The sequence below is a fragment of the Balaenoptera acutorostrata genome, chromosome 19 (genome assembly GCF_949987535.1).
Source record: "Balaenoptera acutorostrata chromosome 19, mBalAcu1.1, whole genome shotgun sequence".
NCBI lineage: Eukaryota > Metazoa > Chordata > Mammalia > Artiodactyla > Balaenopteridae > Balaenoptera > Balaenoptera acutorostrata.
Window position 1 is genome coordinate 63,208,563 of NC_080082.1, and position 26,208 is coordinate 63,234,770.

Consider the following 26,208-nt stretch of genomic DNA (forward strand, 5'->3'; position numbering starts at 1 on the left):
GCAAAGATCAATAAAACTAAAAGTTGGTTCTTTGAGAAGATAAACAAAATTGATAAGCCATTAGCCAGACTCATCAAGAAAAAGAGGGAGAGGACTCAAATCAATAAAATCAGAAAGGGAACCCTCTTGCACTGTTGGTGGGAATGTAAATTGATACAGCCACTATGGAGAACAATATGGAGGTTCCTTAAAAAACTAAAAATAGAATTACCATATGACCCAGCAATCCCACTACTGGGCATATACCCAGAGAAAACAGTAATTCAAAAAGACACATGCACCCGAATGTTCATTGCAGCACTATTTACAATAGCCAGGTCATGGAAGCAACCTAAATGCCCATCAACAGACGAATGGATAAAGAAGTTGTGGTACATATATACAATGGAATATTACTCGCCATAAAAAGGAACGAAATTGAGTCATTTGTTGAGACGTGGATGGATCTAGAGACTGTCATACAGAGTGAAGTAAGTCAGAAAGAGAAAAACAAATATCGTATATTAATGCATGTATGTGGAACCCAGAAAAATGGTACAGATGAGCCATTTTGCAGGGCAGAAGTTGAGACACAGATGTAGAGAATGGACATATGGACACCAAGGGGGGAAAACTGTGGTGGGGTGGGGATGGTGGTGTGCTGAATTGGGCGATTGGGATTGACATGTATACACTGATGTGTATAAAATTGATGCCTAATAAGAACCTGCAGTAAAAAAAAAAAAAAAGTAAGTCAGAAAGGGAAAAACAAATACCGTATGCTAAAACGTATTTATATGGAATCTAAAAAAAAAAAAAAGTTCATGAAGAACCTAGGGGCAGGACGGGAATAAAGACACAGACCTACTAGAGAATGGACTTGAGGACATGGGGAGGGGGAAGGGTAAGCTGAGACAAAGTGAGAGAGTGGCATGGACATATATACACTACCAAATGTAAAATAGCTAGCTAGTGGGAAGCAGCCGCATAGCACAGGGAGATCAGCTCGGTGCTTTGTGACCACCTAGAGGGGTGGGGTAAGGAGAGTGGGAGGGAGGGAGATGCAAGAAGGAAGAGATATGGGAACATATGTATATTTATAACTGATTCACTTCGTTATAAAGCAGAAACTAACACACCATTGTAACCAATTATACTCCAATAAAGATGTTAAAAAAAAAGTCTGTAAAAAAAAAACAAAAAACCTTATTAGTTAGTGTTATTTTCCTCTCTCTCTTTACAAGGAGGATATCCTTTATGTAACTAAAAATTACTTTTTCAAAAAAGAAACAAAATAGCAGCGAATGTATCCAAACCAAGCAAAGAAACAGAACTCCTTCTCTGACCCCTACCTCTCCCTCCCGATATCCATCCTGTCTTGCTCTCCTTTCTTTCACAGCGGGCTCGCGGACTCCCAAGTCCTCTGCACTTTTTCGTCTCCTCCCTCCCTCGCCTCCCCAGCTACAATCTGGCTTACGCCCGCCCAGCCCCCATGGGCAGTTCTCACTCTGGCCACCGGTGACCTCTGGCTTGCTATTAAATCCAGTGGATCTTTTTTTTTTTAATCAGACTGAGACTGCAGAGAGGGGACCTGTGCGTCCTCCCAGGGCTTCTGCAACCCATCTCTCTCCTCCTCCTCCTTCTCTTTCTCTGGCTGCTGCCCGGCCCCGGTCCCAGTTCCTTCCCCTTTTCTTATCTCTCAGTGTCACCCTTCTCAGCTGCTTCATCCCAGAACCCTGCTCTTCCCGCACTTCAGTCCAGAACCAGCTACCTAATTTGCGGGGTGCATTGCAAATGAAAATGTGGGGTCCCTTGTTCAAAATGATTAATACTGTGAAGATCGAGGAAACCATTAAAGCAAGTGCAGAGGGCCCTTCTGGGCATGGCGACCCCAGTGACCGCACAGGTCGCTTGCCCATGAAGATGGTCCTGCTTCGCTCTCCTCTGGGCGTGGTCTCTAGCATCTCTTGTATGCCTGCTTCTCCTCCCAGCCTCTCCAGCTTGGTGGCCACCCCACCATCCCCCGGGATCTGCCCTCTGAGGGTCCTTGGGGTAGACAGAACGCACCTCTAAAGATATCCAGACATGAATCCCTGAAACCTATGAATATGTTGTATCATGTAGCAAAGGGACTTTGCACACAAGATTAAAGTTAGGACCCTTAAGACGGGGAGATTATCCTGGCGTGATGGTTCATTTTACTTGCCCGCTTGGCCAGGCTAGTACCTGGTTGTCCAACCAAACACTAACCCAAGTATGGCTGGGGAGGCGCTATGTAGGTGTGACTAACGTCTATAACCAGCTGACTCTAGGTAAAGGAGATGGCCCTCGAGAATGTGGGTGGGCCTCACCCAATCAGTTGAAAGGCCTTCACTGCAAAATGGGGAAGAAATTCTGCCTTAAAGACCACAGCATCAGGGACTTCCCTGGCAGTCCAGTGGTTAAGACTCTGCCTTTCCAGTGCAGGGGGCATGGCTTTGATCCCTGGTTGGGGAACTAAGATCCTGCATGCCACGCGGCAGGGCTCAAAGCAACAACCAAACCAAACCAGAAACAAGGACCGAGGCATCAGCTCCTAGCCTGACTGAGAGTTTCCAGTCTGCCTTATGGAATTCAGGCTTGCCAGGCCTTAGCATTGCAAAGTCCAATTCCTTGACATAAATTATGTATACTTCTGTATTAACTTGTACTGATTGATTACCAAGTAATATATTAATACATATCCATTACCGATGGTGATATATGTATAACGCCTGTATTTTCCAGGTGGGCCCAGCCGAATCACATGAGCCCTAAAAGCAGAGGACCTTCTCTGGCTAGAGGGAAGAGGGAGATGGGGCAGGCCTGCAAATCAGGGAGACCTGAAGCATAAGAGGGGCTCAACTTACCGTTGCCAGAGGACAGACACAGGGAAAACACCAGAAGGATGCAGGCAGCCTCTTGGAGCAGACCAGCCCCCAGCTGACAGCTTAACAGGTACAAGAGTTTTTTGTTTTGTTTTTTTTTGTTTTTGTTTTTGAGGTGATGAAAGCGTTTTGGAACTAGATAGGGGTGATGGTTGCACAACATTGTGAATGTACTAAATGCCACTTTATTTATTTATTTTTATTAATTAATCTATTCATTTTTGGCTGCGTTGGGTCTTTGTTGCTGCGCACGGGCTTTCTCTAGTTGCGGCGAGCAGGGGCCACTCTTTGTTGCGGTGCGAGGGCTTCTCGTTGCGGTGGCTTCTCTCGTTGCGGAGCACGGGCTCTAGGCGCGTGGGCTTCAGGAGTTGTGGCACTCGGGCTCAGTAGTTGTGGCTCGGGGGCTCTAGAGCGCAGGCTCAGTAGTTGTGGCGCACGGGCTTAGATGCTCCGCGGCATGTGGGAATCTTCCCAGACCAGGGCTCGAACCCGTGTCCCCTGCATTGGCAGGGGGATTCTTAACCACTGCGCCACCAGGGAAGTCCCCTAAATACCACTTTAAAATGAGTCATTTTATGTTATGTGAAGCTAACGTCAATAGAAAATAATTAGAACTTTTATTTGTTTATTTATTTATTTTGTGGCCACGCCACGTGGCATGCAGGATCTTAGTTCCCAGACCAGGGATCGAACCTGTGTCCCCTGCAGTGGAAGCAGAGAGTCTTAACCACTGGACCGCCAGGGAAGTCCCTGGGTTGTTGTCACTTTTTGTCTCTGTCATTTAAACATTTGTCGTGGTTACCGAGGTTCAGGTGACCACTCCCCCACCCCCACCTTCAGTTTTGCCTCGGGTGTGAGTCCCAGCCTGCTTCCATTCCTCCCCCCTCCTGGATCGTGGAGGGGACACTTTACCACCTGGATCCGACCCTGTTCTTCCTGCTCAGCACCCTGCCCAGGACAAAGGACAAGGCGTGGGCTCCCCATGGCTTTCGAGCCGATCTCTCCGGGCAAAGCGAACTCCAGCCGGCGCTCTAGTGCTCTCCGCTCCACCCGGCGGCCCGGCCGCTCTGAATATCCTCCCTCCTGTCTCCAGCCCTGTGAACTCCCGCTCCTCCTTCAAGATTCAGGTCAAGCCACACCTCCCTGTTATCTGTGAAGCTCACTCCCTCCCTCCCCAGCGCCAGCGCCCCAGCCCCAGCGCACAGCTGAGCCAGCCGCCTCCCCGGGGCTCTGCCTCCCCCAGGTCGGGCCGTCTGGCACGCTGGCCGCTGAGGGATCTTCCTCACACCCAAATCTGACTCTTCTTGGCGCCGCTGGGCACTGGCCCTCGGTGATGTAATGACCTTCTGCGGACGAGGAGCTCCAGGCAGGGATATTCATCCGGGGAACTCCCCAAAGCGGGGTGAGAGCTGTGCCTCCGAGCTCACATCCATCCTTCTGCTGGTCTCACTGCCCGACCTGGTCTGTTTCTCGCTCTCTCTCTCTTTCAATCCCACACGTACTCTCTCAACAGCTGCAATCTGGAAGAAATTATTCTTCTACACAGCCAGACTTCCCCAGTTTCAGGAAATTCCAGGCTGGCAGGGGGAGGGGCCGAGCTGGGGGCCGCCCCGTCTGCCGTGTTCTCGGGCGGGCGCACCCCCAGTGCCAGCCTCCTCCCCGCCCCCGCCCCCGAGCCCGGAGGGGCCTCAGCTTTTCCACTGCTACTTCCTAGTCCTTTAAATCCTAGAGGCAAACTTTTGGGGGATAAGGAAGGCTGGGAGGGGCCTACGCCTTAACCCTCTCCGCCCCAGACAGACTGAGCTGGACTGCGCGGTGACTCTGCGACCCCTTGGGCTCCTACCATGGCCCCCGAGAGGGGCTGACACTTCAGATCCCGGTGCAGGTAAAGAAGGGGCTCCATGCCAGGGTCTGCCCGGGTTGGGGCTCAGACTCCTGGGTCCGAGGGGGGAGGGGCTGGGGCCCTGGACCCCTGGGTCCGAGGGGGGAGGGGCTGGGGCCCTGGACCCCTGGGTCCGAGGGGGGAGGGGCTGGGGGCCCGGATTCCTGGGTCCGAGGGGGGAGGGGCTGGGGGCCCGGACTCGTGGGTCTGATGGGGGAGAGGACTGGGGCCCTGGACCCCTGGGTCTGAGGGGGGAGGGGCTGGGGGCCGGGACCCCTGGGTCTGAGGGGGGAGGGGCTGGGGGCCGGGACCCCTGGGTCCGAGGGGGGAGGGGCTGGGGGCCCGGATTCCTGGGTCCGAGGGGGGAGGGGCTGGGGGTCTGGACTCCCGAGGCTAAGGATCAAGAGAGCTAGGAGCCAGGACTCCTGGAACCTAAGCGAGAAGGCGGTGGCACTCTGGGCCCGGCCGCCTGGGTCCTGGATACCCCTCCAGGTTCCGCGTGCCGCTTCCTTTGCCAGGTGAGATCCCGCCCGGAGGAAGAAGGAAGGAGGCGTGGGCCTGGGACTAGGAGGCGGAGGCGGGCTCCGAACCAAGAAGAGGGGGCTCCCAGCTTGAGCCGGAGCCTGAGAGTTTGCCTGCCCGGTTCAGCGAGGACCACGAGGTAAGGGGCAGTGGTGGCCCAGGGTCCCCGGTCAGGTCTGGAGGGGAGCCGGCCAGCCGGCCAAAGGGGCGACGGCCGCTGAAATCCTGGGCCGCAGCCACGTGGCCTCAGGAAGCGCGCACTGGAGCCCCGAGGGGGTCGGGGGCTCCCAGTCGTGGGTCCCCCTGCCCCGTCTGGGTCCCACCCTCCTTGTTGCCTCTCCTAAAGGGCTGAGAACCAGTCGGGCTGGATCTGGAGCGGGTTGTTATTTCCTCTTGGCGGGGCTGGGGCCCGGAGAGGACAGAGGTGAGCCAGCTGTGCCCCCCACCCCTGCAGCTGGAGCCTCGGCCCGGAAAGAGAGGGGGCGGGTGGAGGCGGAGGAAGGCGGCCTAGCCGAGTGCGCGCGCTCGCCGCGTCCCAGGCTCCCATCCTGGCTTCTGCTCTCTGCCTGCTTTAAGATTGTCACCACAGCCCCTCTGTACGGAGCTTGGCCCTGTGACGGCCTTTTTCCGAGTATGACCTCATTGCATCAAGCACACAACAAGGGAGAGAGAGCCTTCTGTTCAAGGGGACACCGAGGCTCGGAGAAGCGGAGTGGCTGGCCCCCGAGGTCTCAGAGCTAGCGAGGAGAAGTGGTAGCTTTCAAAAACAATTTTGAACTCATTGTTCTTATCTAGAATGGGAAAAAGGAAAAAGCAAAGCAAGCAAACAAACACCATCAAGGGTGTAGGAAATCCCTGGCTTTGATATCAAAACGTTATTTTTTCCATGGGTCTGCACACCCTCTCCTTTGGGGGCTGTGAGCAATCTCATATCATCCTTTGACTCCGGAGTTCGTCTGCCTGGGTTCCAAATCCAGCCCCCAACATTTGCTACTGTGTGATCCAGGGCAAGTTACTTCACCTCTCTGTGCCTCAGGTGCCACCCACATCTGTAAAACGGACAAAATAACAACGGTCTCCCCTCACTGGGTTGTTCGGAGGATTAAATGAGTTCATTCATTTGTGTGAAGCACTTAGACCCCTGCCTGGCCCAGAATAAGTGCTCGGGAAATAAAATGTCAGCATGATGAGTATACTCTACGACAACCGCTTGCAAACAGGCATTCTGATTTCCCATTTTTCAGAGGAGTAAACTAAGGCTTAAGGCTGAGGAAGTTAGTGCCGGGTCCCACAGAAAGGCAATGGCAAACCTGTTGTGTTTGGTGTCAGAAACCAAGATCTTGATATGCTGCTAAGTGCTGGAAAATGGCAGTGATGTCACTTTGTAGGGTGATAGGAGGATGGGATGAGGGGCAAGGTAGGGGGTGGGCAGGGAGAAGAGGCAGTAGCTGAGAGCCGTCCAGGGAGGCGCCAGTTCAAGGGGCAGCAGGCAGCGGAAGCAGTAACTCTGGGCTCTGGAGTCCCACAGAGCTGGCTTTGTGACCTTGGGCAAGTCATGTACCATCTCTGAGCATCTATTTCCTTCTCTGGGACAGGGGAGAATGATCCAAAGTAGGACTCCGCTGAGCATTTACTGAGCATTTGCTGTGCGCTGGCTACTGTGCTAAGACTTTCCATGGGCAACATCTCCCCAGTTCTTGCAAAGAGACTGAATTATTATATGAGCGTCATTCCATTTTTGAGATGAGGAAGTGAGGTCAGAAAGGTTAAGTAATTTGCCCAAAGTTACACAGCAGTGGGCACAGTCAGATCCAAGTCTGGGCAGCTGGCTTTCTGAGTTCTGCTCTTTTGAACTATGACTCACTGCCCAGGGATAAGGGGTGCCGCTAGCTCTGAGACAGGATTTTTTTTTTTTTTTTAAACTGAGGATTGAGATTCATTAATGAGCAGAGGTCAGCATTAAAAAAGAATAATAGGGAGTTCTCTGGCAGTCCAGTGGTTAAGACTCCGTGCTTCCATTGCGGGGGGTGGGGGGCGGTGTGGGAGTGTGGGTTCGATCCCTGGTCCGGGAACTAAGATCCTGCATGGTGCAGGATACATGCGTCATTCATTCATTCATTTATAAAACAGAATTGAAACTGAGTGCCTAGCACGTGATAAGAGTAGGTCTCAATTCATAAAATGTTTGTTTCCCTTATGTAGGGGGTGTGGGTGGGGGTGGGGAAGGAATGGTGACTGTGTGCCCGATTGCAATAAAATATATTTATTCATCTAGGTTGAGGTCAGGCAAGTTTGAGAAACACAACAGAGGTGGTAAATCAAGACTGGTTTTTCCAGAGGAGTAACTGTAAAGTGTGTGTGTGTGTGTTTGGGTAGGGGAGAGGGCAGCTCTCAGAACATATCCATCTATGATTATTTCAAAGCCTTTTGGCTTTAATTTTTCTCCACGTTATCACTGATCTTTCCCAGGGCGCTGATCACTAAAAGCACAAGGCTGGCTGCTTTGCCTGCTTCGAAGGATTTGATCTAAATTTTGTTCCACAGTTTTGTTTGGGAACACATGCCCCTCCCCAACTCTATCACTATCAATTGGCTGGAACTGTTAAAAATATAGTTTTCTTTGATTGAGTATTTCTGTGTGTCCTGCAAGGAAGGTAGTGTTATTTTATCCATTTTCCAGATGGAAAACAAACAGAGAGCGATCACATAATTTATCCCAATTCATACAGTTGGCAAAGGGTGGGGCTTCAATTCAAATGGAAAGGTTTTTTGTTTTTTTAAAAATTGTTATTATTATAATAACAGTGACTGTTAAAACAAAAGTACAAGGTCATCAAAGTCCCTCCCAGAAGTTCCATAGAAACAGCCAAGTTCCAGGATATGGGCAAAGGTTGGCAGGCATATCTATTTACCATCGAGTCTGATGCAGTCATGTGGCTATAGGGCACCTAGTTTACAGTTCATGAGCTGCCAGTTTGGAATTTATGCCATTCTTGCCATGTTTTAACATAGCAAAAGTTGCTTGATTATTATTGTTACTCTTGTTTTCCAAGAAGTAAGACTTACATGTTTCTTTCAAAACCAGATAATTCAAATTATAAAATGCTGTGCAAGTATATAGATTTCCCAGGCCCACCCTAAACCTCCCAAATTACAATCCTCAGGCCAGCCTACATGATGACTTTTGTGTGTTCTAGGCAAAGCTTTCATGGAGATAATTATATATGTATATATATCATAATTATATTTTACGACTGCGTTGGTATAAAGACAAACATAATCCAGACGCTTTAAAATAAAACACGGCAGCCCCGTCTGGGAAGGGGCTTCTGTACACCATGTGTTGAGGGGGAGGGTCTCATCTGCGCTCCCCGGGGTTTTGTGGGCTCTGCAGGCCCCAAAGGCGAGGCTGGAGAGGAAGACCTGGGCCTGTGTCCCTGCCCTGCGGGAGCTGCGGACCAGTGGCCTCAATAAAGGACAAGAGGTTCAAAAAAATAATAATAAATTAAAATGTTTAAACATGTGTGCGGGCCTCTAGAAGTGTGGCGGGCCCTGGGCACTGTGTCTGCTGCACCTAAAGGACAGAGTCTGCCCTGTCTTCAGGGTGGATGGCCCTGTGTTCAAGCTGGAGTTTCTGTCAAGTTTGGGAAGCAGTCCAGAAGGTTTGGTGAAGCATGTTGCTTGTTCTCTGACCTATAAAAAGCTCAAACGTTAGTTCTTGGTGGAATTAACATATGGGCAGACCTAAATTTGAGTCTGAGATTTGAATCAAGCAGCTGTGACCTCGGACCTCTGGGAGCCTCAGTTTCCCCACTTGTAAAATGGGAGCAATCCCACCACCATCATCCTGTATTTATGGAGAGCATCCTCTGAATGGCGTGCTAGGCCCAGGGCTGGGAACACGGAAGGCGTCGGTAGCGCCCTCCCGGGGGAGGCCGTGCTAACCCGTCCCTATCCCGCAGATGCCGGTCCTGAAGCAGCTGGGCCCCGCGCATCCCAAGAAGCGGCCGGAGCGCGGCGCTCTGTCCATCTCCGCGCCGCTCGGCGACTTCCGGCACACTCTGCACGTGGGGCGCGGCGGCGACGCCTTCGGAGACACTTCGTTCCTGAGCCGCCACGGCGGCGGGCCGCCCCCTGAGCCCCGGCCGCCGCCCGCGGGGGCCCCGCGCTCCGCGCCGCCGCCCGCCGTGCCGCAGCCCCCGCCGCCCGCCCTCCGCGCGCCAGCGCCCGCCGACCCTCTGCTGTCCTTCCACCTGGATTTGGGCCCCTCCATGCTGGACGCAGTGCTGGGCGTCATGGACGCGGAACGTCCAGGCGCCGCCGCCGCCAAGCCCGACGTGGACCCCGGCCCCGGGGCGCAGCACCCTAGCGCCCGCTGCCTCCCCAACGCGGACCTCGAGCTGGACGACGTCATCGGCCTGTAGGCACCCCCATTCCCTGCGCCCTTACCGTCCAGCGCCCCACTTCTTTATACATAAACCGACAAGGTCTGTGCCCCAGGGTTTTGTCTGTTCACTTTGCATGTGGGAAGGGGGTACGGGGAGGGGTGATGGGGGTCCTGTGCCTTTAAGAGCTAGGTATGTCACGTGGGGTTCCGGTCCCACCCAGGTGGGTGGAGGTCTCAGCATTAGCCTGGTGTAATGGGATGCGGCCCCTTTAAGAGAGCTAGGGGCGTGGTTGGGCGGTGCCCCTCCCAGGGGCGGGGTCCCGATGTGGCCGCTCCCACAGCCTGGTTTTTTCAGCAGTGTTGGCTGCGCGCCGCCGCCGCCTGCCGGACGCGGCCCCGGGCCCGGCCTGACTCGCTCCCTCGGGCCGGCCTACGGCTGTGACCCCGTGAGCTCCGTGTCTCCAGTGGACCCAGCCCAGGCGAGCTGTCCTTTACCCCGGGAGCGGCCGCACAGGAAAAATGGCCGGGAAGAGGCGTGGTCCCCGTAGAAAAGGGACTCCCCAAATATGTGTTATTCCGAGGGCGACAGTTGCGTCCCAAATCCGGGCTACGAAGTTCGTTCTGAGCGTACAGGCGTTCGGTTGTCCCGCGGAGGGCGCGGCCCAACGAGGGCCCGGAGGGGCGTGGCAGCACATGCAAATCATTAGGCGTGTCGGGGCGGTGCGAGCCAGGCTCGTCAGGGGCCAAGAGAGCGCGGGGCCGCATCGTTAAAGCACTGGACTAGGGACGGGGCCAGGTTCTCTAAGGAGCAAGAGTGGAGGGGCAGCACCTTTAGAGCACTGTGGACTAGGGACGGGGCCAGGTTCACTAAGGAGCAAGAGTGGCGGGGCCGCACTTGTAAATCATTAGGGAGCGGAGCCAAGCTCGCTAAGGGGCCAGAAGAGGCGGGGCCGCACCTGTAAGGTATTTGGATTGGGGGCGGGGCCGCATATGTAAATTACTGGGGCCGGGGTCGGGGCCACAGATAAAAACCGCTTGGCTGCAAGGGTCAGGCGCCCCCAGGGCACCGCGGGGGGCCGTCCCACGCGCGAGGTGCTTTCCAGGTCGGGGCGGGGCCTGAACCTCGCCTGTGACGTCACAGCGGCGCCTGGCGCCCATGCCGGCAGGACTGACCCAGGTGCGGAACGGCCTGAGCGAGGCGAGCGCGCCAACGCACCCCACTCCCATGGCGGCTGCCGGGGGGCCGGAGTCGCCCGTGGGAGCCCCCGTCGCGGAGCCCGCGCCGCCGCCGGCCTGCCGCTTCTTCATGGAGGGCCGCTGCCGCTTCGGTGCCCGCTGCCGCCAGCCCCACCCCGGGGCGCCGGCGCCGCCGCAGCCTAGAGGCGAGCCTGAAGCCGAGGCCAAAACCAAGAAGCCGCCGCTGCGCACGGCTGCGGCCGTCATCCAGCGCATCCGCTGGGACCCGCGCCTCGACCCGGCCGACTTCTCCGTGGGCTACGTTGACCGCTTCCTGGGCTCGCGCGAGGAGCCCTTCCTTTCCTTCTGCTGGGACGAGCCTCTGGCGGCGCTCGGGCCGGGCGTCCTGGCCGTGCCGCAGCACCGGGTGCGCTACTTCCGCTTCCGCGGCCGTCTGGTGTGGGACCGCGCCTCGCGTACGGACCTCGTCTTCGGCTCGGGCTTGGCTGCGGGCCGCGGGTCCACCATCCTGGACGCGCTCGACGGTGGGGACGCGCACGGGGTCGGAGAGGCGGGCGACGGCGAGGACGCGCACCAGACCGGGCATGCGAGCGACGGCGAGCACGTGCACGGAGCCGGAGGTGAGAGCGACGGCGTGGACGCGCGCGGGACCGGGGGCGCGCACGACGGCGGAGACAGGGGCGGGGACGTGCACGGGACCGGGACCGGGGACGAGAGTGGCGGCGAGGACGCGTACGGGGCCGGAGGTGCGCTCAGTGGTGGGGACACGGCCGGGGCCGGAGGCGCACTGGACGGCGTAGCTGCGACCTGCCTTGGCACCGGTGCGGGAGGGCGCGTACAGCCAACTTGGACGGAACTCCGGGCCGCCTTGGCCCCGGATGGCGGAGGCCCCGAAGCTGGGCGCCTGGGGTTGGCGGGGACATTATCGAGGATCCAGGAGCGGGGGTTGGGCGGCCCTGGAGGCCAAGGTTCCCCGTGGATGCAGCCAAGAAGGGCGCTGAAGCCAGCCGCCGCCGCTATCGGGGACCTGGAGCCCCCGGGTGGGGAGCTGCCAGCTGTGGTAGCCCCGGGAAGGCCCTCGGAAGGCCTCTCTGAGACGGAAGTGGAGTGGGGTCCCGGGGTCTGGCCCGTGGACGGTGGAGCAGCCGGGGCTGTGGGCCCTCGCCAGCCCCGCCCCACGCACTTCGTGGCCCTCATGGTGACAGAGGCTGAGCTGCAGGCCGGGGTGGCCAAGGTCCAAGAAGAACTGGTACGAAATGCACCAGCTTGCGCGGCGTTCACAGTGCCTGCTCAGGCCCTGCACCTGACAGTGGCCCTGCTGAGGCTGGCAGGCCCCGGGGAGCTGGCGGCTGCGGTCGACGCACTCAGAGGCGTGCTCTCGGACCCCGGGCTTCAGGTCCCTCCGAGGCTGAGGTTCAGGCGCCTGGTATTCCTGGGCTCTCATGTGCTCTGTGCGCCCCCCGACCCCCCTTTAGAGAACATGGCCCGAGTGCTCAACCAGAGGCTGGAGGCCGGGGGGCTGAGAGTGCTGCAGCCCTGCAGGGGGCTACACCCCCACCTCACCCTGGCTAAGGTGCCCCAGGGTTCCCAAGTCGGCCTCCCCAAGCCTGGGTTCAGCCCAAGGCAGGAGCTGGGGAGCCAGCCTCTGGGGAAACTCTGGCTGTGCCGCGTGGGGAGGTCAGGGGGCACCTACCAGGCCGTGGCTGAGATCCCCCTGGTATCTCAACCCCAAAAGAAATAAAGGCCAGGACCCAGACACCCAGAGGAAATCTAGCTCAAGGCAGAAGGACAAAGCGTGCACGCATGTTTTCTCTCTCTCTCTTTAATTTTGATTTCTCTCAAGCTTCCAAATGGTGCTCAGTGCTCCAAGGAAAGAATGAAGGAAGGAAAGGGGAAGGGGAGAGGAGGGGTAGGGGAGGCAAAGGAGGAACATCTGGAAAAAAAGCAGCCCGACAGTCCAGCTGTTTGCAAACTCATTGCACATCCTCCAGTTACATGGCAGAAGAGGGAGGGAGGACGGAAAAGAAAAGGGGAGGAAGAAAAAATAACTTAAATAAACACACACAAAAAGAAAAGAGAAGGAAACATGACGTGAGCTGGTGATCCATGAGGCGGGGAGGGAGGGTAACCGTTTACCTGTGCTGAACCAAGGGGGGAGCGGGAGCAGGAGGGGGAGGGAGGGAAGGGAAAAAAAACCAGAAGAAACACTGGGGGTGGAGGGAGGAAGGGACACGGAGACAACTTAATACAACTGCAGACGAGGCGGCCCGGCTGTCGAGGTCCCGCGATGGCCTCCGGAGTCCTCAGTGCAGGGTGGCAGTGCGGATCTGGTGGTGGCGAGGCGTTGGCGTTTCTGGGGTCGGGGGCCGCAGGCAGGGCACAGTCTCTACGCGGCTCCCCTCGCCCCAAACACTGAGGCCCCGGAGGGCTGGGCAACAAGAGTCTGTGGTGAGGCAGATGAGGCGGCGGGTGGCGGGCTGGTGTGCTGGTGCCCCCGCCGCAGGCGGGCACGGGCGGAGCGGCCTGTCTTCTTCCACTGGCCCCCCCCGGCATGGGATGGGCCAGGGTGCCGGGTCGCTACCGGAGTACAAGCTCGAGAGAGAGAGAGAAAAAACACTGAGACAGCATTAGTAGAGGTGCAAGGTGGACACAGACGACCCTACAGACCATGCCCCCAACCCTCTGCTGTCCCCCCCCCCCCCGCCCAATCCCATCCCTCGGAGGCAAAAAATAAAAATGTAGAAAAATCTCTGTACAGACTCCCTGGTGGGAAAATGGGGGCCGGGCTGGTGGCTCTTCCTGGAGCCCACTCCCCGCAAATTAATTTACACCCCAAGTCCACGGCTCAAAAACAAAACCCGCCGAGGCGGCGCTGGGGGGCTGCAGCCCTGCCCCCCTTCCCCCCACCCCCCCGGCGGCACTGGTGCTCAGAAGGCCGGCAGCTGCGCCAGGCTCAGGCGGCAGTCGACGCTGGAGTTGTCCGGGCCCGTGTAGGCCAGGCCCAGGGGCTCCAGGAAGGCCCGGCAGGCGGCCTCGCCCTCGAAGGCCAGCTCGGCCTGCAGGTAGGAGACTGGCAGCGCAGGGCGGAAGCTACGGAGACAAGAGGAGAGCGCGATGAGGCGGGGCGCGGGAGGGCCCCACGAGCAGGGAGTGGGCGCCCCCCTGTCGGGCACCCGCAGGTTTCTTCAGCGTGTCACCTGCCGGCCCTCCCCAGCCCCGGCCTCCCCCCTCAGGGGCTCGGGGGGGCCCGGGGTGGGGGGGCCCCAACCCCGGCTGCGCCCCCCCTCCCCCTCACTTACCTGTGCGGGGGGCGGGAGGAGAGGGGACGGGAGGGAAGGGCCCGGCTGGCTCCTCTGCTGGCCGGGGCCTGGGCAGCCCCTCAGGAGAGGGCCCGGGGCAGGGGCCGGGCGCGGCTACTCGGGGACCCGCCCCCCCGCTTGCCCTGACCTGGGTCCGAGTGCTAAGAGGAGACTTGGCCTGTGCCAGGAAACGGCTCTTCTAAGTACCGCCCCGTGAGCTCGCTGAGCTCCCTCCCAGAACTGTCACCCTACCCTGTACAGACACACCGAGGACAGCGCAGCAGCAGAGCCACCTGCCCGCTGTCACCTAGGAAGTAAGTAAGTGGCAGAAAACGCTCAAACCCGTCCTGCCTGAAGCCCCCACTTCCTCAAAGCCCTGCAAGTCCGTGGGGGGCGGGGCTCAGGAGCCTGCTGCCCCCCAACACGGGGCTGGCCTGGGCCAGCGAGCCGGAGAGAAGCCGCGCCACCCGCCGGAGCAGGGGGACACAAGACCGGGAGGGGAGGCCAACGACAGGCCAAGCACACGCAAGCTGAGGCACAGCAACAGGAGTGCTGAGGGGCAGCCGGAGGCCTGCCCGGCCACGGCCCGGGGGCGGCACTGAAGCGCACGGAGGACACACCGGGGCAGCCCAGGGTCCTGCAGGTAACCGGCCTCCTCCTCCCTCCTAGCTTAGAAAGCGGGTCCCACGGCCCTGCCTCCTCTGTGTCTGCCCCACTCCCTCCTCTCTCTTCCCAGGGCCCCTGCCCGCACCTGGCCCTTAAATCGGCTTGACCCAAACTGGATCCTAGGAGTCTCCTAACCTGCACGGTAAGTGTCCCTCCCCAGCTGCAAGCCATCCCCACGGCTCCCACCGAACAGACGTGGCACTCGAGGCCCCGCGTCCTCTGAGCAGGGCTTCCCAGCCTCAGCAAGACCGACACTGCGGCCAGGGGAACCAGCGGGGGGGCGCCCCGTGCACCGCAGGACGCGGCGCAGCTCCCCCCGGCCTCCACCAGCAGAGGCCAGGAGGAGCCCCGGCTGTGACAACGGGAGAGGTGTCCTGCCGTGGCCTGGGGGCGTCTCCCGCCTGACTGGGAACGTGGGCACAGGGTCCCGTCCCGGCCTAGCTTGCCCTGCCTCACACCTGCTCCCTGAGCGCGCCTGGGCTCTCAAAACAGCTCGGGTGGGAGCGGGGCCTCGTCTCTGAGACCGCGGCTGCCAAGGGCGGGGCCGCCTCTGCTGGGCGTCCCCACAGAGCAGGAGCCCAGCCACAGGAGCGCCGAAGGTGGGCAGAGGCCTTGGAGGAAGAGGAGCCCGGAGCACGGAGAAGACAAAGTGGGGTCCAGAGTGATACGAGCAAAAGGCAAAGAGAGGCAAAGGGGCAGGGGACCCGGAGCAGTGAGAGAGGACGACGGAGGAGGGCCCGCCACGCACTGGAAAGTGGAGGGACCAGAGGGGAGGGCCGAGTGCGGAAAAGAGAGAAGGGGAGAGAAGACCAGGACCTGACGCAAGGAGGCCAGGGGAGCCGGAGGCCTGGCACCCAGAGATGGAGGTGCAGAGGGGAGCGGGGAACGGAGGGGAGGCAGCGGGCGGCGGTGAGGCCGCAGAGCAGAGGGCCAGGGGGAGAGCTCAGCGTCACATACGTTTTGATCATCGCCTTGAGGGCGGCCTTGCGCTCCCGGTCTGCAAACTTGTCCACGAGGTAGCCAGACATACAGGGCGCGTGCGAGTAGAGCCGGAAGAAGCGGTGGTAGTTGCCCAGAGCCCAGGCTGCCCTGAGCGCCAAGGCATGGGCCACACAAGGGTCCGCCTTCAGCTCCCGCGTCAGGTACGCCAGCTCCGTGGTGATGTCTGCGGCCGGAGACAAGGAGGTGAGCAGGGCGGGACCTGGGGGCCCATGGCCGCCCCGCTCTGCGGGGTTGCGCCTCACCTCCTGAGTTCTTGGTGAAGATGTAGTAGAGGATCCGGTAGGCAGTGAACTCGCCCACGTTGCCTGGCAGGTTCTCAGCATACAATGACTTGAGTTGCGTCTGGCACTGGTTGAACTCTTCGTGGTCACCCTGGGGGGCGTGGAGGGAGGAGCAGAGTGAGGCCAGGACGGCGGGGTGGGGGGCGGGGCGGGGGAAGCCGAGGGAATCCCGTCAGCCCCTCACCTTCTCCAAGGCGATGCGGGCGTGGGTCTCGTACACCTCCACCGTGAACTCGGTGCGCACACCTTGCACCTGGGCGGCGGGAGAGCAGGTGTCACACCGGAGCAGGGCGGGACCCAGCAGTGCGGCCCCCTCCCCGGCACCCGCCTCACCGTCAGGTCCTGCCGGATGGACTTCATCTGCTCGCAGGCAAAGGCGTAGTCCTGCTTCTCCTTCCAGTGGGACTTGACCATGCACAGCGACTTCTTCAAAACCTGGGAAGGAGGTGAATCGTGGCTCAGCGTGACCTGAGCAGGGAGAGCAAGGATGTGCTAAAACCTGCCACGGTTCCACAAACTCGGGGTCCTAGAGCAGGGGCTGCAACATTAAAGCCACCCAGTGGCTCGATCCTGACATTAAAGGGAGTAGAACCTAAAGCGTTCAGAGCGCACACAGTCTCTGCATCAGCACAGGCCGCGCGTGTGCCCTGGGGGGACACATCAGCCCTGCGCCCAGCTCGGGCCTCAGGGGATGTCGGGACATGGATGTCCCAGTGTCTCACAGGCACTGGCCAGGGACACCGGCTTCCTTCTCCTTGTCTCCTAAGCAGGAGACGGAGGCTCAGAGGCCGGCCCAGCCTTCCGACGAGGGCACAGGCCCTGAACTCGGCTCTGAAGCACAAGCTCTGGGTTCAGTTCACCTCTCGGTGCCTCCGGCCTCCGGGGCCCGGTCAGCCACAGGCCCCCTGTGCACAGGCAGGTCAGGGTCTTGCCCGAGCCAGACCCCTGCCCGCCCCACCACCTCCTCCCACGTTGCCTCTGCCATCCTCGCAGCGTTGGCCTCGGAGGCCTGGTGCCGACGCTGGCCTCACAAGGAGGACCTGCCCTCGCTGCCAGGGGGCACTTACCGCCACGGGGCGCACGGTAGACGGGTCGGGGGCGCAGGTGAGACGCAAGTAGTGCTTGGTGATGTCGGGGCAGGTGCCCACGATCTGCAGCTCGTGCCAGTCGGGGTCGGCCCCGCCGCTCTCCAGGCTGCCCATCTGCAGCACCAGGGGCTCCAGGCGCAGGCGGCGGGAATGTCCGTGCTGGAAGCGCGCCGCCCGCTTCTGCTTCTTCAGCTCGCGCTCGGGATCCTCACACTCCAGAGCCGCCATCTTCTTGCGGCTGCGCTTGGTGGGGGCCAGGTCGTGCCTGGAGGGGGAAGGAGGGAGGAGGGGGCCCTGAAGGGGCAGGCGTGGCGCCACCCCCCGCCTCTCCCCCGCTGCCCAGACACAGCCCTCCCCCTCCCCGGCCCCCCACAGCCTCACCTCTTCCCACGCTGCGCCCTGCCTCGGCCCCGGTCCATGTGGGCCCCCCGGCCTCCCCGGCCCTTGGGGGGCGGGTTCCTGCGGCCCACAGGGTGACACTCATTCCCTGAGTAGGAACTGTCGGAGTCCGAGTGCGAGTCACTGCGCGGAGGAGCACACCGGTGAGGCCTGAAGCGGCCCCGCCCCCCGCCCCCCCACCGCGCAGGCTGCGCACCTGCGGCGGAAGTGGCGGGTCGGGGAGCGGGAGGAGGAGCGGGAGCGCGAGTCCGTGCTGGAGGAGGAGCTGCGGTCCTTCATGAAGACATTGCGGTTGCCGAACTTGGCGAAGCTGCTGCCCCGGGCTCGGCCAGCACCCCCAGCCCCGGGCGTCCCTCGCTGGGACTGGGCACCCCCGCCCCTGGTCGCTGAGCCTGCCCCCCGGGGAGGGTGGAGGCTGCTAGGGGCCTCCCACCGCTTCTTCTTGGGGCTCTCAGCCACAGGCTCCCGAGTCAGCCTGGGGATATAGCAGGGCAGGGCATCACCACCCGGCGCCCCGACGTCCCCGGCGCCTGCCACCCGCCCCTGCACACGCGAGCTCGGGAGGAAGGGCACTTACCCAGACCACTCGGCTAACACGACGCTCAGGTGGGAGACAATCCCAGGGTTTTGCGTGTCTAGAGGCTGCTCGCAGCCGCCGAGTAGCACACCTCCCGCCTCCGCGCTCTCGCCCCCGGGACCCCGACCCCTGGCAGCCTCCCGCCCCCGGGGCCCGATCTCCTCGCTCCCCCTCCTCGGGGCCCCCTCCCGAGCGCGCCCCGGCCCCACGCACCCCGGCAGGGGCTCCCGGCTCCAGTCGATGGTGTAGGCCGAGCCGTCCTGGAGCCTCGCCTGCAGCACCTCCTTGAGCAACTTCTCCGTGCGGTCCTTGTCCTCCTCCGACTCACAGGCGGTGAAGCAGCGCTCCACGTACTCCTTCATGTCCTGCGGCCAGTCATCGGGCTTCCCGGACAGGCTCCCCCTGGCGGAGGGAGGGCAGCTGCGGACGCTCGGCTGGGGAGCGGCACCCCACGACCCAGCCGGGACCGCCATCGCCGCCCCTCACGGGCGGGCGCGCGGGGGAGCCCGCGGGGGGCGGCGGGGGGGGCTCTCTGCTTTCTAAGCAGCAGGCCGTGCCGGCGGCCGCACGCAGATGCTGAGCACGGTGCCCCGGGGCTGGGGCAGGGCAAGGGGGTGGCCCTCACCTGTGGTTCTGGGCCTTCTCGGGGTTGGGCTGGGGGCCGAAGCTGCTGTGCTGGCCCTCCGTGGTGGAGCCGAAGCTCTGGCTTGTGACAGCGAAAGGCCGTTTCTGAATGTTGAACTTGAGCCCACCAGTCCCAGGGGCCGCTGTGAGGGCAGCGAAAGCTGGGGTGAGGCCCCCCCAGGCCCACATGGGCGGCCCCGGCTCCACCCCCGGGGCAGGAGCCATGAGCTCCAGAGAAGAGCGCCCGTTCCGACGCCGGGAGTCCCGGGGGGCCCCCTGCCCTCCACGGCCCAAGGCCACTCACGCTTCATGCGGTTCCACAGCTGCTGGCCCTTCTTGGGCTTGGCGGGCTCGCTGTAGCTATGCTGCCCGTAGGCCTGGCCCGAGGTGGACCCTGCCTGGCCGTGCTGCGTGGCAGGGGCCGTCCCGGGCTGCGGGCCGCTGCTCAGAGGGTGAGCCCCGCGCGGGGGGTTGGAGGGCTGAGGGGGCTGGGCCGCTGGCAGCTGCTGAGGGGGCGCCTGGTAGGACAAGCCTTCGTCCATGCCCGGGACCGGGGGCTGCGGGCGGAGCGGCCGCTGAGGCGGGAGCAGGCGCCCCGGGTTGGCCCTCGCCCACCTCGGCGCTCAGCTCCTCGGCCGGACACTCCCCACCTCGCCACCCGCACCCGCAGAGCGCCTCTCAAGGGGGGGCTTCGGCGACGACAGCCGCCCCGCCCCGCCCATGGCCCAGCGGCTCAGGCACCGCGCTACTCCCCCACGGCTCCCGCTGCTGGGCGGCGGCGTCCGCCCCCGACGGCGCCCCCGCCCGGCGGTCACTGTCCGAGCACGTGTCACGTGCCCGTCAAGACACACGCGTGGCACACGCTGGCGGGAGCCCCGCGATAACGCCGCCATCCCTCCCCCTGGATGGCACCGCGTGAGGCGCAGAGAGCGCGTGACTTGTAGTTTCGCCGCCGGGGCCGCTGGGGTTCACACCCAGGTCTGCCCACCTCCCCGGCGTCAGCTCCACCGCGCCTCCCAGCCGCACGTGAAGTGCGAGGCTGGAGTGTGGGAGCGAGACTGTCCGCGTGTGGCCACGTGCTGAGGGGAAGCACAGGAAAAGGCTGCCACGCCACAAGTGCTCCCACCGTCACCCCGACACCTCAGCCCCCTGGCCGTGCCCAAGCCCTGAACCCACCCTGGTTTCAAACACGATGCTTTGCCTTCCTCGTTCTCAGATCAGGAACTGCTCGGCAGGAGCAGCTTAAGTAACGCAGCCGTCCGCACCGCTGGCCCACCACCCCCCGCGCGCGGACGGGAGCCGGGGCAGGGCTAGGGCGTTACCTGGCTCAGGGTCCCCTGGTGCTGTGGCGCGGACGGCTGCTGCGGTGCGGCTGAGCCGTAGGAGCTGGCCATCCCGTACTGGGAGGGGGAGCCATAGCTCTGGTACATGCTCTGGCGAGGGCACAGCAAGGAGGGCTTAGCGGCGGGCCCGATTCCTTCCCCGGAGGCCGAGACCTGCCCCTCTCTCCCAGCTGCTCAGTTTGCGATCCTTTACCGATCTCTCACCCTCCCCCTCTCTCCACCGCCTAAAAGCGCCCAACTCCCTCATGCTGAAAAATTACCAAATAAAATGATCACCTCCATCTGTCCCACATTCCACTCTCTTCAACAACTATTTACTGAGTACCAACCCATCTAAACACTACAATACAATGGAAAGTAAAGACAAAATGAACTTTGCACTCAAAGTACGTGCCACAGTAGACACGCAACACAGCCAACAGTAAGCAAAGAAAAAAAGCCAAGCAGAGAAGCCAAGTGGCAGGGTGAGCGGAGGGAATGCCACTCTAAGTAAAGCCTGTCCCAGGAAGGGCACTCTGCAGGCGCTCTCCGGGCAGCCCTCTGCTGGGCAAGGACACAGCGAGTGTCGGGACACCAGAAAAGGGCTGAGGCGGGAGCAAGGGTGGACTTGGTGTGTGCTGAGGTGGAGGAGTCTGTGGCAACGTGAGCACGGGCAGGGCAGGGTGGGTGGCCACAGAAGGACCTGGGCGTTTACCTTGTGGACCACGAGCTAAGGGAGGGTTTTCCAGCAGTTGTCACGGCTGTGGTCAACCCACCCACTGCCCCTGGACCCTGCCCGGCTGACCCCACCTCCGCCCCTCCGCCGCCTGCCCCTGCCGGGCGGGGCGGGCACTCACCACAGGGTAATAGTAGCTGTACGGATAGGCGTAGTTGTACTGCTGGTACCACTGGTAGTACTGCTGCTGCTGCAGAGCTGAGGCTTCTGCCTGTGACACATACTGTGCGGGGAGAGAACCACGTGCCATCAGTGCTGGAAGCAGGAGCCCAGGGCCCCGCCAGGGCAGGTCTGTTCACTGGTGGTTAACTGCCAAGGGACAGAACTCGGTCCACATCTCTCCACAGAGAGCCACCACCTCTACCACCGACACGAGCACCCCTCCCTCCTCAGGCTGGATGCCCAGGGAACACGACCACGGGGTGTCCTAGACTCAAGCAGACAGACTTGCTTCCCCTACGCAAGGGCTCCTAGGACATCTTCAGAGCACCCTGCCCTGGTGATGCGAGAGGACACCCAGCGTGTGTGTGTGCCCTGCGCCCGCTCAGGGGACGCGGGTCCCCCGGGGACGCTGCTCACCTGTGCACTGGACACAGGCCCGCTGCTGCTGGCCTTGGCAGAGCTGCCGGCAGCTCCCGCTTTGCTGATGCTGGCCAGGGCCTGGCGGGCCTTCTCCCACTCGGGGTTCTCGTGCATGGGGGTCTCCATGCCACTCTCTCTGCCTGCCCCGGCCACCATGCTGTACTGAGAGGACCTGCAGACAGAGGACATCGAGTCAGCCCATTCTCCCACTGCACACGGTGGGCAGGATGGAAGCAGGCAAACACCAGGGCTTGAATCCCAGAGCCTCAATTTTCTAATCTGTGACACACTGACAGCCAGTTTCTGCTTCACAGTTTTCAGTGAGCGATAGATGCGATTACCTACCTAAGGTACTTTTCCAGATGCCTACTACATACAGATGTTAAAAATCAAACAAAAGGATTACCAGTAACCACAGGACTTAAAACAAGACCTGATACCTAGCAGATCTAAATGCTTTATGAAACCACAAATTCTATCTGATACCACCTCAGTCAGAAAATCATCACACTGTTTTGGAAAAAACGAGGAATTAAAAAAATAAATAACTGAGTATTAAGCGTCGGAGCCCATGGAATGAATCATCGCACTTCTGTGAAACAAGCACTGTGCTGCGAAAGATGAAAGCTCAAAGGAGTGCCTCATCCGCACCCCTACCCCAGGGGCTCTGGTTATCACGTCCCCCCTTGCTGTGCGACGGCCCATCCAGAAGACAACACTGGGTCTTGCTTCCCCTCGCCCTCCCCTCCGACCCCCGTCCCTCTAGCCTCACTAACCAATCCGTGCTACGCTGATCACCCACGTTGGCCGCCATCTGGACCCTGGGGTGTACGGGGTGGACCTCGGGAGCCAGACTGCTTTTTCACTGCCTGCAAAAAAAAGAACGAATTAGGGAGACTCCAGAAGGAGCAAGAAACATGTCAACAAATACGGAAGAGAAGCAAATGGGCTCACGAGAAGCCAGACAGAAAAGGGAATCTGAAAAAGAAGGAGCCAAGGGGTAAACAATCTGAAGAGAATTCTGGGGGTGGAATTAAAGGGCTACAGCCTGAGGGAAAGACCCTGGCCCCTCTGCAATGCTCTAGGTGGAAAACAAAGGATTTGAAAACAGGGAAGTCCAAATGAGTTTACCAAAAAGAAAGAAAAGGATCGGAAGCCCATGTGAAAAAAGGGAAGGGTTCGAGGGAAACCCCGAAACAGGGACAGGGTCAGAGGGCAGGGTGGGGGACCTCAGGCAAGGAGCAAGGAGGAAGACGGCTTCTGAGAAGAAGCTCTAATAAACAAGGGCTAAATGAACCTCCAGGCTGGGAGACCTGGAAAGACCCCTGAGAGAGTCTGTAAAGAGGGAAGCGTTTGAGGAAGCCTTGAGAAAAGAGAACACTGGAGAATGGAGAAGTCTGGGAGGAAAAGCGGATTTCTGGAAGTTACTCCTGGAGCAGGAAAAAGTTGAGGGTGCCAGACAGGAACCCCGGAAGTGAAGAAATGACTTCTTAGAAAGCTCTTAGACGACTAATTTCAGGAAGGTCCCTAAGGATAGAGAACACCGTACATGGGAGATACCTAGAAGCAGCAGTAAACCTGGGAGAGAGAAGAAGCGAGCCCCTTGGTTGGGGGTCTGGAGGGAAAACTTTGGGGACGCCCCCAAGAGATCCAAAACATCTTTAGGGACTTGGAGTGGGGTGAAGAGAAGAGGACGGCAAGAACATGAAGGAATGTCCTGGGGGCAAGAATTGGGGGACCTAAACTTGAGAAAGGAACTGAGAAGTATGGGGGTGCTCAAAGGCGAGTCCCGCTGGAGAACCCGAAAATCCTACAAGAGGTGGAGAAATAAGACCAAAAGTCTGGAACTGGGAAAAAGCCTAGAGAAGACGAGCCATAAAGAAGAGCCCGAACGAAACTGGGCGGAAGGGTGGGGGGCAGGGAGGTGGGGGGGGGGTCACGAGCGGGGATAGTGGGGGAGCCCCGGGACAGGAAGAAATGTGGGGGTAAGGTCTGGGGGAGCCTGGAGGGAGGTTTCTGGGCGGGGGCGAGAACCGGAGGCAGGGGGGCACCTGGCCGTCCCGCAGGCCCGGGGAAGGCATAGGAGGACTCCCGGTGGAGGAAGAGCTCGCCCGGATCCTCGCCACCGGCCCCGGAGCCACCGCCCCGGCCAAGCCGCGCGTGCGCACCACGTCCCCGGGGGGCGGGGAGCGGGGAGAAGACAGCGCAAGGGCTGCCCGTCGCCAGGGGCAACGTGGTCCTCCCGAAGAAAGTGACGGGTCAATGGGGGTTGAAGAAAGGGGTGCTCTAAGCCCAAGAATTCCGAGCGCGCTGGTGGGCAGCAAAGGCCGACGGCGCCGGCGCGAGGGTGCGCAGCCGCACTCCCCACCACTGGTGCGCAGGCCCAGTGGCGCGGGCTCCGCCACACCCTGTCGTCGCTCGCGCGCGGCGTCCGTTGGTGCGGCCGTCGCCGAGGCCTCGGGGCCCGCGGGGCGTAAGGCCAAAAGGAAACGCCGCCTCCGCCCGCCCGCCGCCGCTCAGTACACCCACCTCGTCCGTAAGCCCCCGGGACTCATCAGCGGCGGCTTCAAATGATAGCAGCACGGCCCCAGGACTGCTCCCCACCCGGCTGGCTCTTGTCTTCCTTGGGCTTCGACGCCCGGACCGTGGCGTCTTGACGTCACGCGAAGGCCTCGCCCCGCCTCCCTCGTCCCCAGGCAGCCAATAGACGCCACGAGCTTGATTTGAGCACCCCCCCCCTTCCGCCTACGCTACCACGCGGTGGGCGTTCTTAATGCAAGCCGGAAGCCGGGGTGGGGATGGTGGCTCCGAGGGGACACGCGCGGCATAGTTCGCAGGTTCCGCGCCCTTCCATGCATCCTTGTTTTGGTTCAGTTGGTGGTAGCCATTACTATTCCTAGACACAAATTAGTGTGATGAGAGTTCTAAGACTACCCATCGTGTAGTGATGTGGAAGACGAGGGAAGAGAATGATGGACCCAAAGAAGGCAAGAGAACATGAGAATAGCCTCCAGCCGGAAAGGGGAGCTTCCCTAGTAAATAAAACTGGAATGGCGTACCTAGCAGAGGGAATGGCGTGTGCTAACACACAGAGGCGGGAGACGAGCGTACCTTGGGGAGACGGCGGGGGTCAGGTGGCTGTGGCAGAACAGAAGTGTGCGGGGTCCTGGCGTCAAGAGATAGATCTGTGGAGGTGGGCAGGTAGCAGATCCTGAAAGGCCACCGATGTCCGGCTGAGGAATTGGGACCATCCCAAGTTAAAAAGGCCCTTCTTTAAACTCCTTGCAACTAATCTTTTGAGTATGCCAGCTGTTTCCACCCAGGGCTCTGATTGAGAATTAGCCAGTCCAGTTCACGCGCCGGTCACTGTAGTTATAGCAGGTGGTATTTAAGATGCAGCGATTTCCTTCCCATTTTCTGTTATTAAAAACTTTTCTGTTGATAACTGCGTGTCACTTTGTTACTGTTACACAGTTGATCTTTTTTTCCATCCTTTTACTTGTTTTTTAATTAAACTTTTTGTTTTAGAGTAATTTTAGGCTTACAAAAATGTTGTAAAGATAATTCAAAGTCCTTCCTACCTTACACCCAGTTTCCCCCAATGCTGTAGTATGTTTGTTAAAACTAAGACACCAATACTGGCACACTACTGTTAACTGCAGACCTTATTTGAATTTCACCACTTTCCCCTTTATGTGCCTTTCTCCTTCCTGTGCCAGAGCCCAATCCAGGGTACCCCATTGCGTTTAGCATCCCTTTACTTTTAGCCCTTATATTTAAGGTGGGTTTATTATACATAGCGGATAGTTCGATCTTTGTTTTTTACCCAAGCGTACAATCTCTGCCTTTTAAAAGAGGTGTTTTTAACTATTGTAATGTGATCACCGGTAAGGTTACATTTAAATCTATCGTCTTGCTATTTGGTTTCCGTTTATCCCATCTTTCTTCGTTCCCCTTTTCCTCTTTTTCTGCCTTCTTTTGGCTTGAGCGTTTTAAAAAAATAGACTTTATTTTGTAGAGCACTTTTAGGTGGGGCCTTAGGGAGGTCCCCTGCCCTGTGGTCAGAAACTCATAGGCTGTGGCGATTTCAGGGGTCACCTAGGTGTTTTCCAATTCTCAGCGATCACCCTCCCTCCTCCCTCTTTGCCTGATGTCAAGTCTTGAGCACCGTCATTTCACATATTCTGTCTGGCATTTTGGTCGTTTCAGGAAGGACAGCAAATCCAGTTCATTACTCCATCTTGTTCAGAAGTGGAAGTCCTCAAATGTGTCACTTAAAAATGAAAATAGATTTCCCTTTTGTAAAGGTTAGGCCAAAATGGTCTTTTTTTTCTTGGTTAGGGCTTCGTGATTAAAGATCACTCCCAGGCCCCTTGGCAGGAAATCAGGCAGCCTGAATCTCAGGGTGCTTTGTGAGCATCCTACACTTCAGGGAGCACCAGCTTCCGGACACAGACTCAGAGTCACTAGAGGGCAGTATTTGAGAGCAAAGCGGCTAGAAGGGCAGATGGGCCAACCCCAGGGCCAGACAGCTCACCCAGTCATGAGAATTAGTGAGTCCATGAGGGTGGCCCCCGGTGTCCCTCTCTGGAAACTGTGATCCATTTCTCTCTCCCAGCTTCAGGCCCACACATCGAAGGCTTCCTGGAACATTCCTTTCGGTGTACAAGATGGAAATGATTAGCAAGCATGGAGCTGTCCCCTACGGCAGGCCCCCACTAGACACCTGACATCTGGCACTCTGGGCCAACAAGCCCTG

At 59.4% G+C, this 26,208-nt stretch overlaps 3 protein-coding genes across 10 annotated transcripts in view; 2 read left to right on the forward strand and 1 right to left on the reverse strand.

Moving 5' to 3' along the window:
- The window catches only part of CDC42EP5 (CDC42 effector protein 5), a 73,897-nt gene extending 64,120 nt beyond the window's left edge, over nucleotides 1-9,777 (forward strand). The window contains exons 2-6 of the mRNA XM_057533660.1: nucleotides 2,746-2,955; nucleotides 3,830-4,346; nucleotides 4,683-4,770; nucleotides 5,286-5,428; nucleotides 9,252-9,777. Of these exons, the coding sequence (XP_057389643.1) occupies nucleotides 9,252-9,713 (462 nt within the window). The 5' untranslated portion in view covers nucleotides 2,746-2,955; nucleotides 3,830-4,346; nucleotides 4,683-4,770; nucleotides 5,286-5,428 and the 3' untranslated portion in view covers nucleotides 9,714-9,777. The remainder of the gene's footprint in view (nucleotides 1-2,745; nucleotides 2,956-3,829; nucleotides 4,347-4,682; nucleotides 4,771-5,285; nucleotides 5,429-9,251) is intronic.
- LENG9 (leukocyte receptor cluster member 9) lies at nucleotides 9,756-13,451 on the forward strand. 2 transcript variants are annotated; one of them, XM_057533536.1, is made up of 4 exons: nucleotides 9,756-9,776; nucleotides 10,035-10,472; nucleotides 10,539-10,639; nucleotides 10,818-13,451. In XM_057533536.1, the coding sequence occupies exon 4, from the start codon at nucleotides 10,833-10,835 to the stop codon at nucleotides 12,612-12,614; it is 1,782 nt and encodes a 593-aa protein (XP_057389519.1). In that variant the 5' UTR covers nucleotides 9,756-9,776; nucleotides 10,035-10,472; nucleotides 10,539-10,639; nucleotides 10,818-10,832; the 3' UTR covers nucleotides 12,615-13,451. The 2 variants fall into 2 exon arrangements, with proteins under 2 accessions (XP_057389519.1, XP_057389520.1); XM_057533537.1 differs by having other exon boundaries at nucleotides 10,843-13,451.
- A 130-nt stretch (nucleotides 13,452-13,581) lies between these two features.
- Nucleotides 13,582-24,099, reverse strand: LENG8 (leukocyte receptor cluster member 8). 7 transcript variants are annotated; one of them, XM_057533482.1, is made up of 16 exons: nucleotides 23,979-24,099; nucleotides 22,226-22,318; nucleotides 21,447-21,621; nucleotides 20,989-21,090; nucleotides 20,132-20,242; nucleotides 19,114-19,384; nucleotides 18,811-18,952; nucleotides 18,399-18,587; nucleotides 17,805-18,083; nucleotides 17,591-17,731; nucleotides 17,189-17,474; nucleotides 16,455-16,556; nucleotides 16,306-16,374; nucleotides 16,083-16,212; nucleotides 15,796-16,003; nucleotides 13,582-13,963 (listed from the first exon to the last, which is right to left on the reverse strand). In XM_057533482.1, the coding sequence occupies exons 2-16, from the start codon at nucleotides 22,261-22,263 to the stop codon at nucleotides 13,801-13,803; spliced, it is 2,406 nt and encodes an 801-aa protein (XP_057389465.1). In that variant the 5' UTR covers nucleotides 22,264-22,318; nucleotides 23,979-24,099; the 3' UTR covers nucleotides 13,582-13,800. The 7 variants fall into 7 exon arrangements, with proteins under 7 accessions (XP_057389465.1, XP_057389466.1, XP_057389462.1 ...); XM_057533483.1 differs by having other exon boundaries at nucleotides 13,583-13,963; nucleotides 19,114-19,366; XM_057533479.1 differs by lacking the exon at nucleotides 13,582-13,963 and having other exon boundaries at nucleotides 14,268-16,003; nucleotides 19,114-19,366.
- Nucleotides 24,100-26,208: the final 2,109 nt, after the last annotated feature.

Coding starts and splice junctions, on each gene's coding strand:
- LENG8 (XM_057533477.1), bottom strand. CDS start 22,263: ATGGCGGCCAACGTGGGTGATCAGCGTAGCACGGATTG. Junction 20,243..20,988: donor ACAGCTACTATTACCCTGTG/GTGAGTGCCCGC, acceptor TGCCCTCGCCAG/AGCATGTACCAGAGCTATGG. Junction 16,213..16,305: donor CCCGCATCGCCTTGGAGAAG/GTGAGGGGCTGA, acceptor CACGCCCCCCAG/GGTGACCACGAAGAGTTCAA.
- LENG9 (XM_057533536.1), top strand. CDS start 10,833: ATGCCGGCAGGACTGACCCAGGTGCGGAACGGCCTGAGCGAGGCGAGC.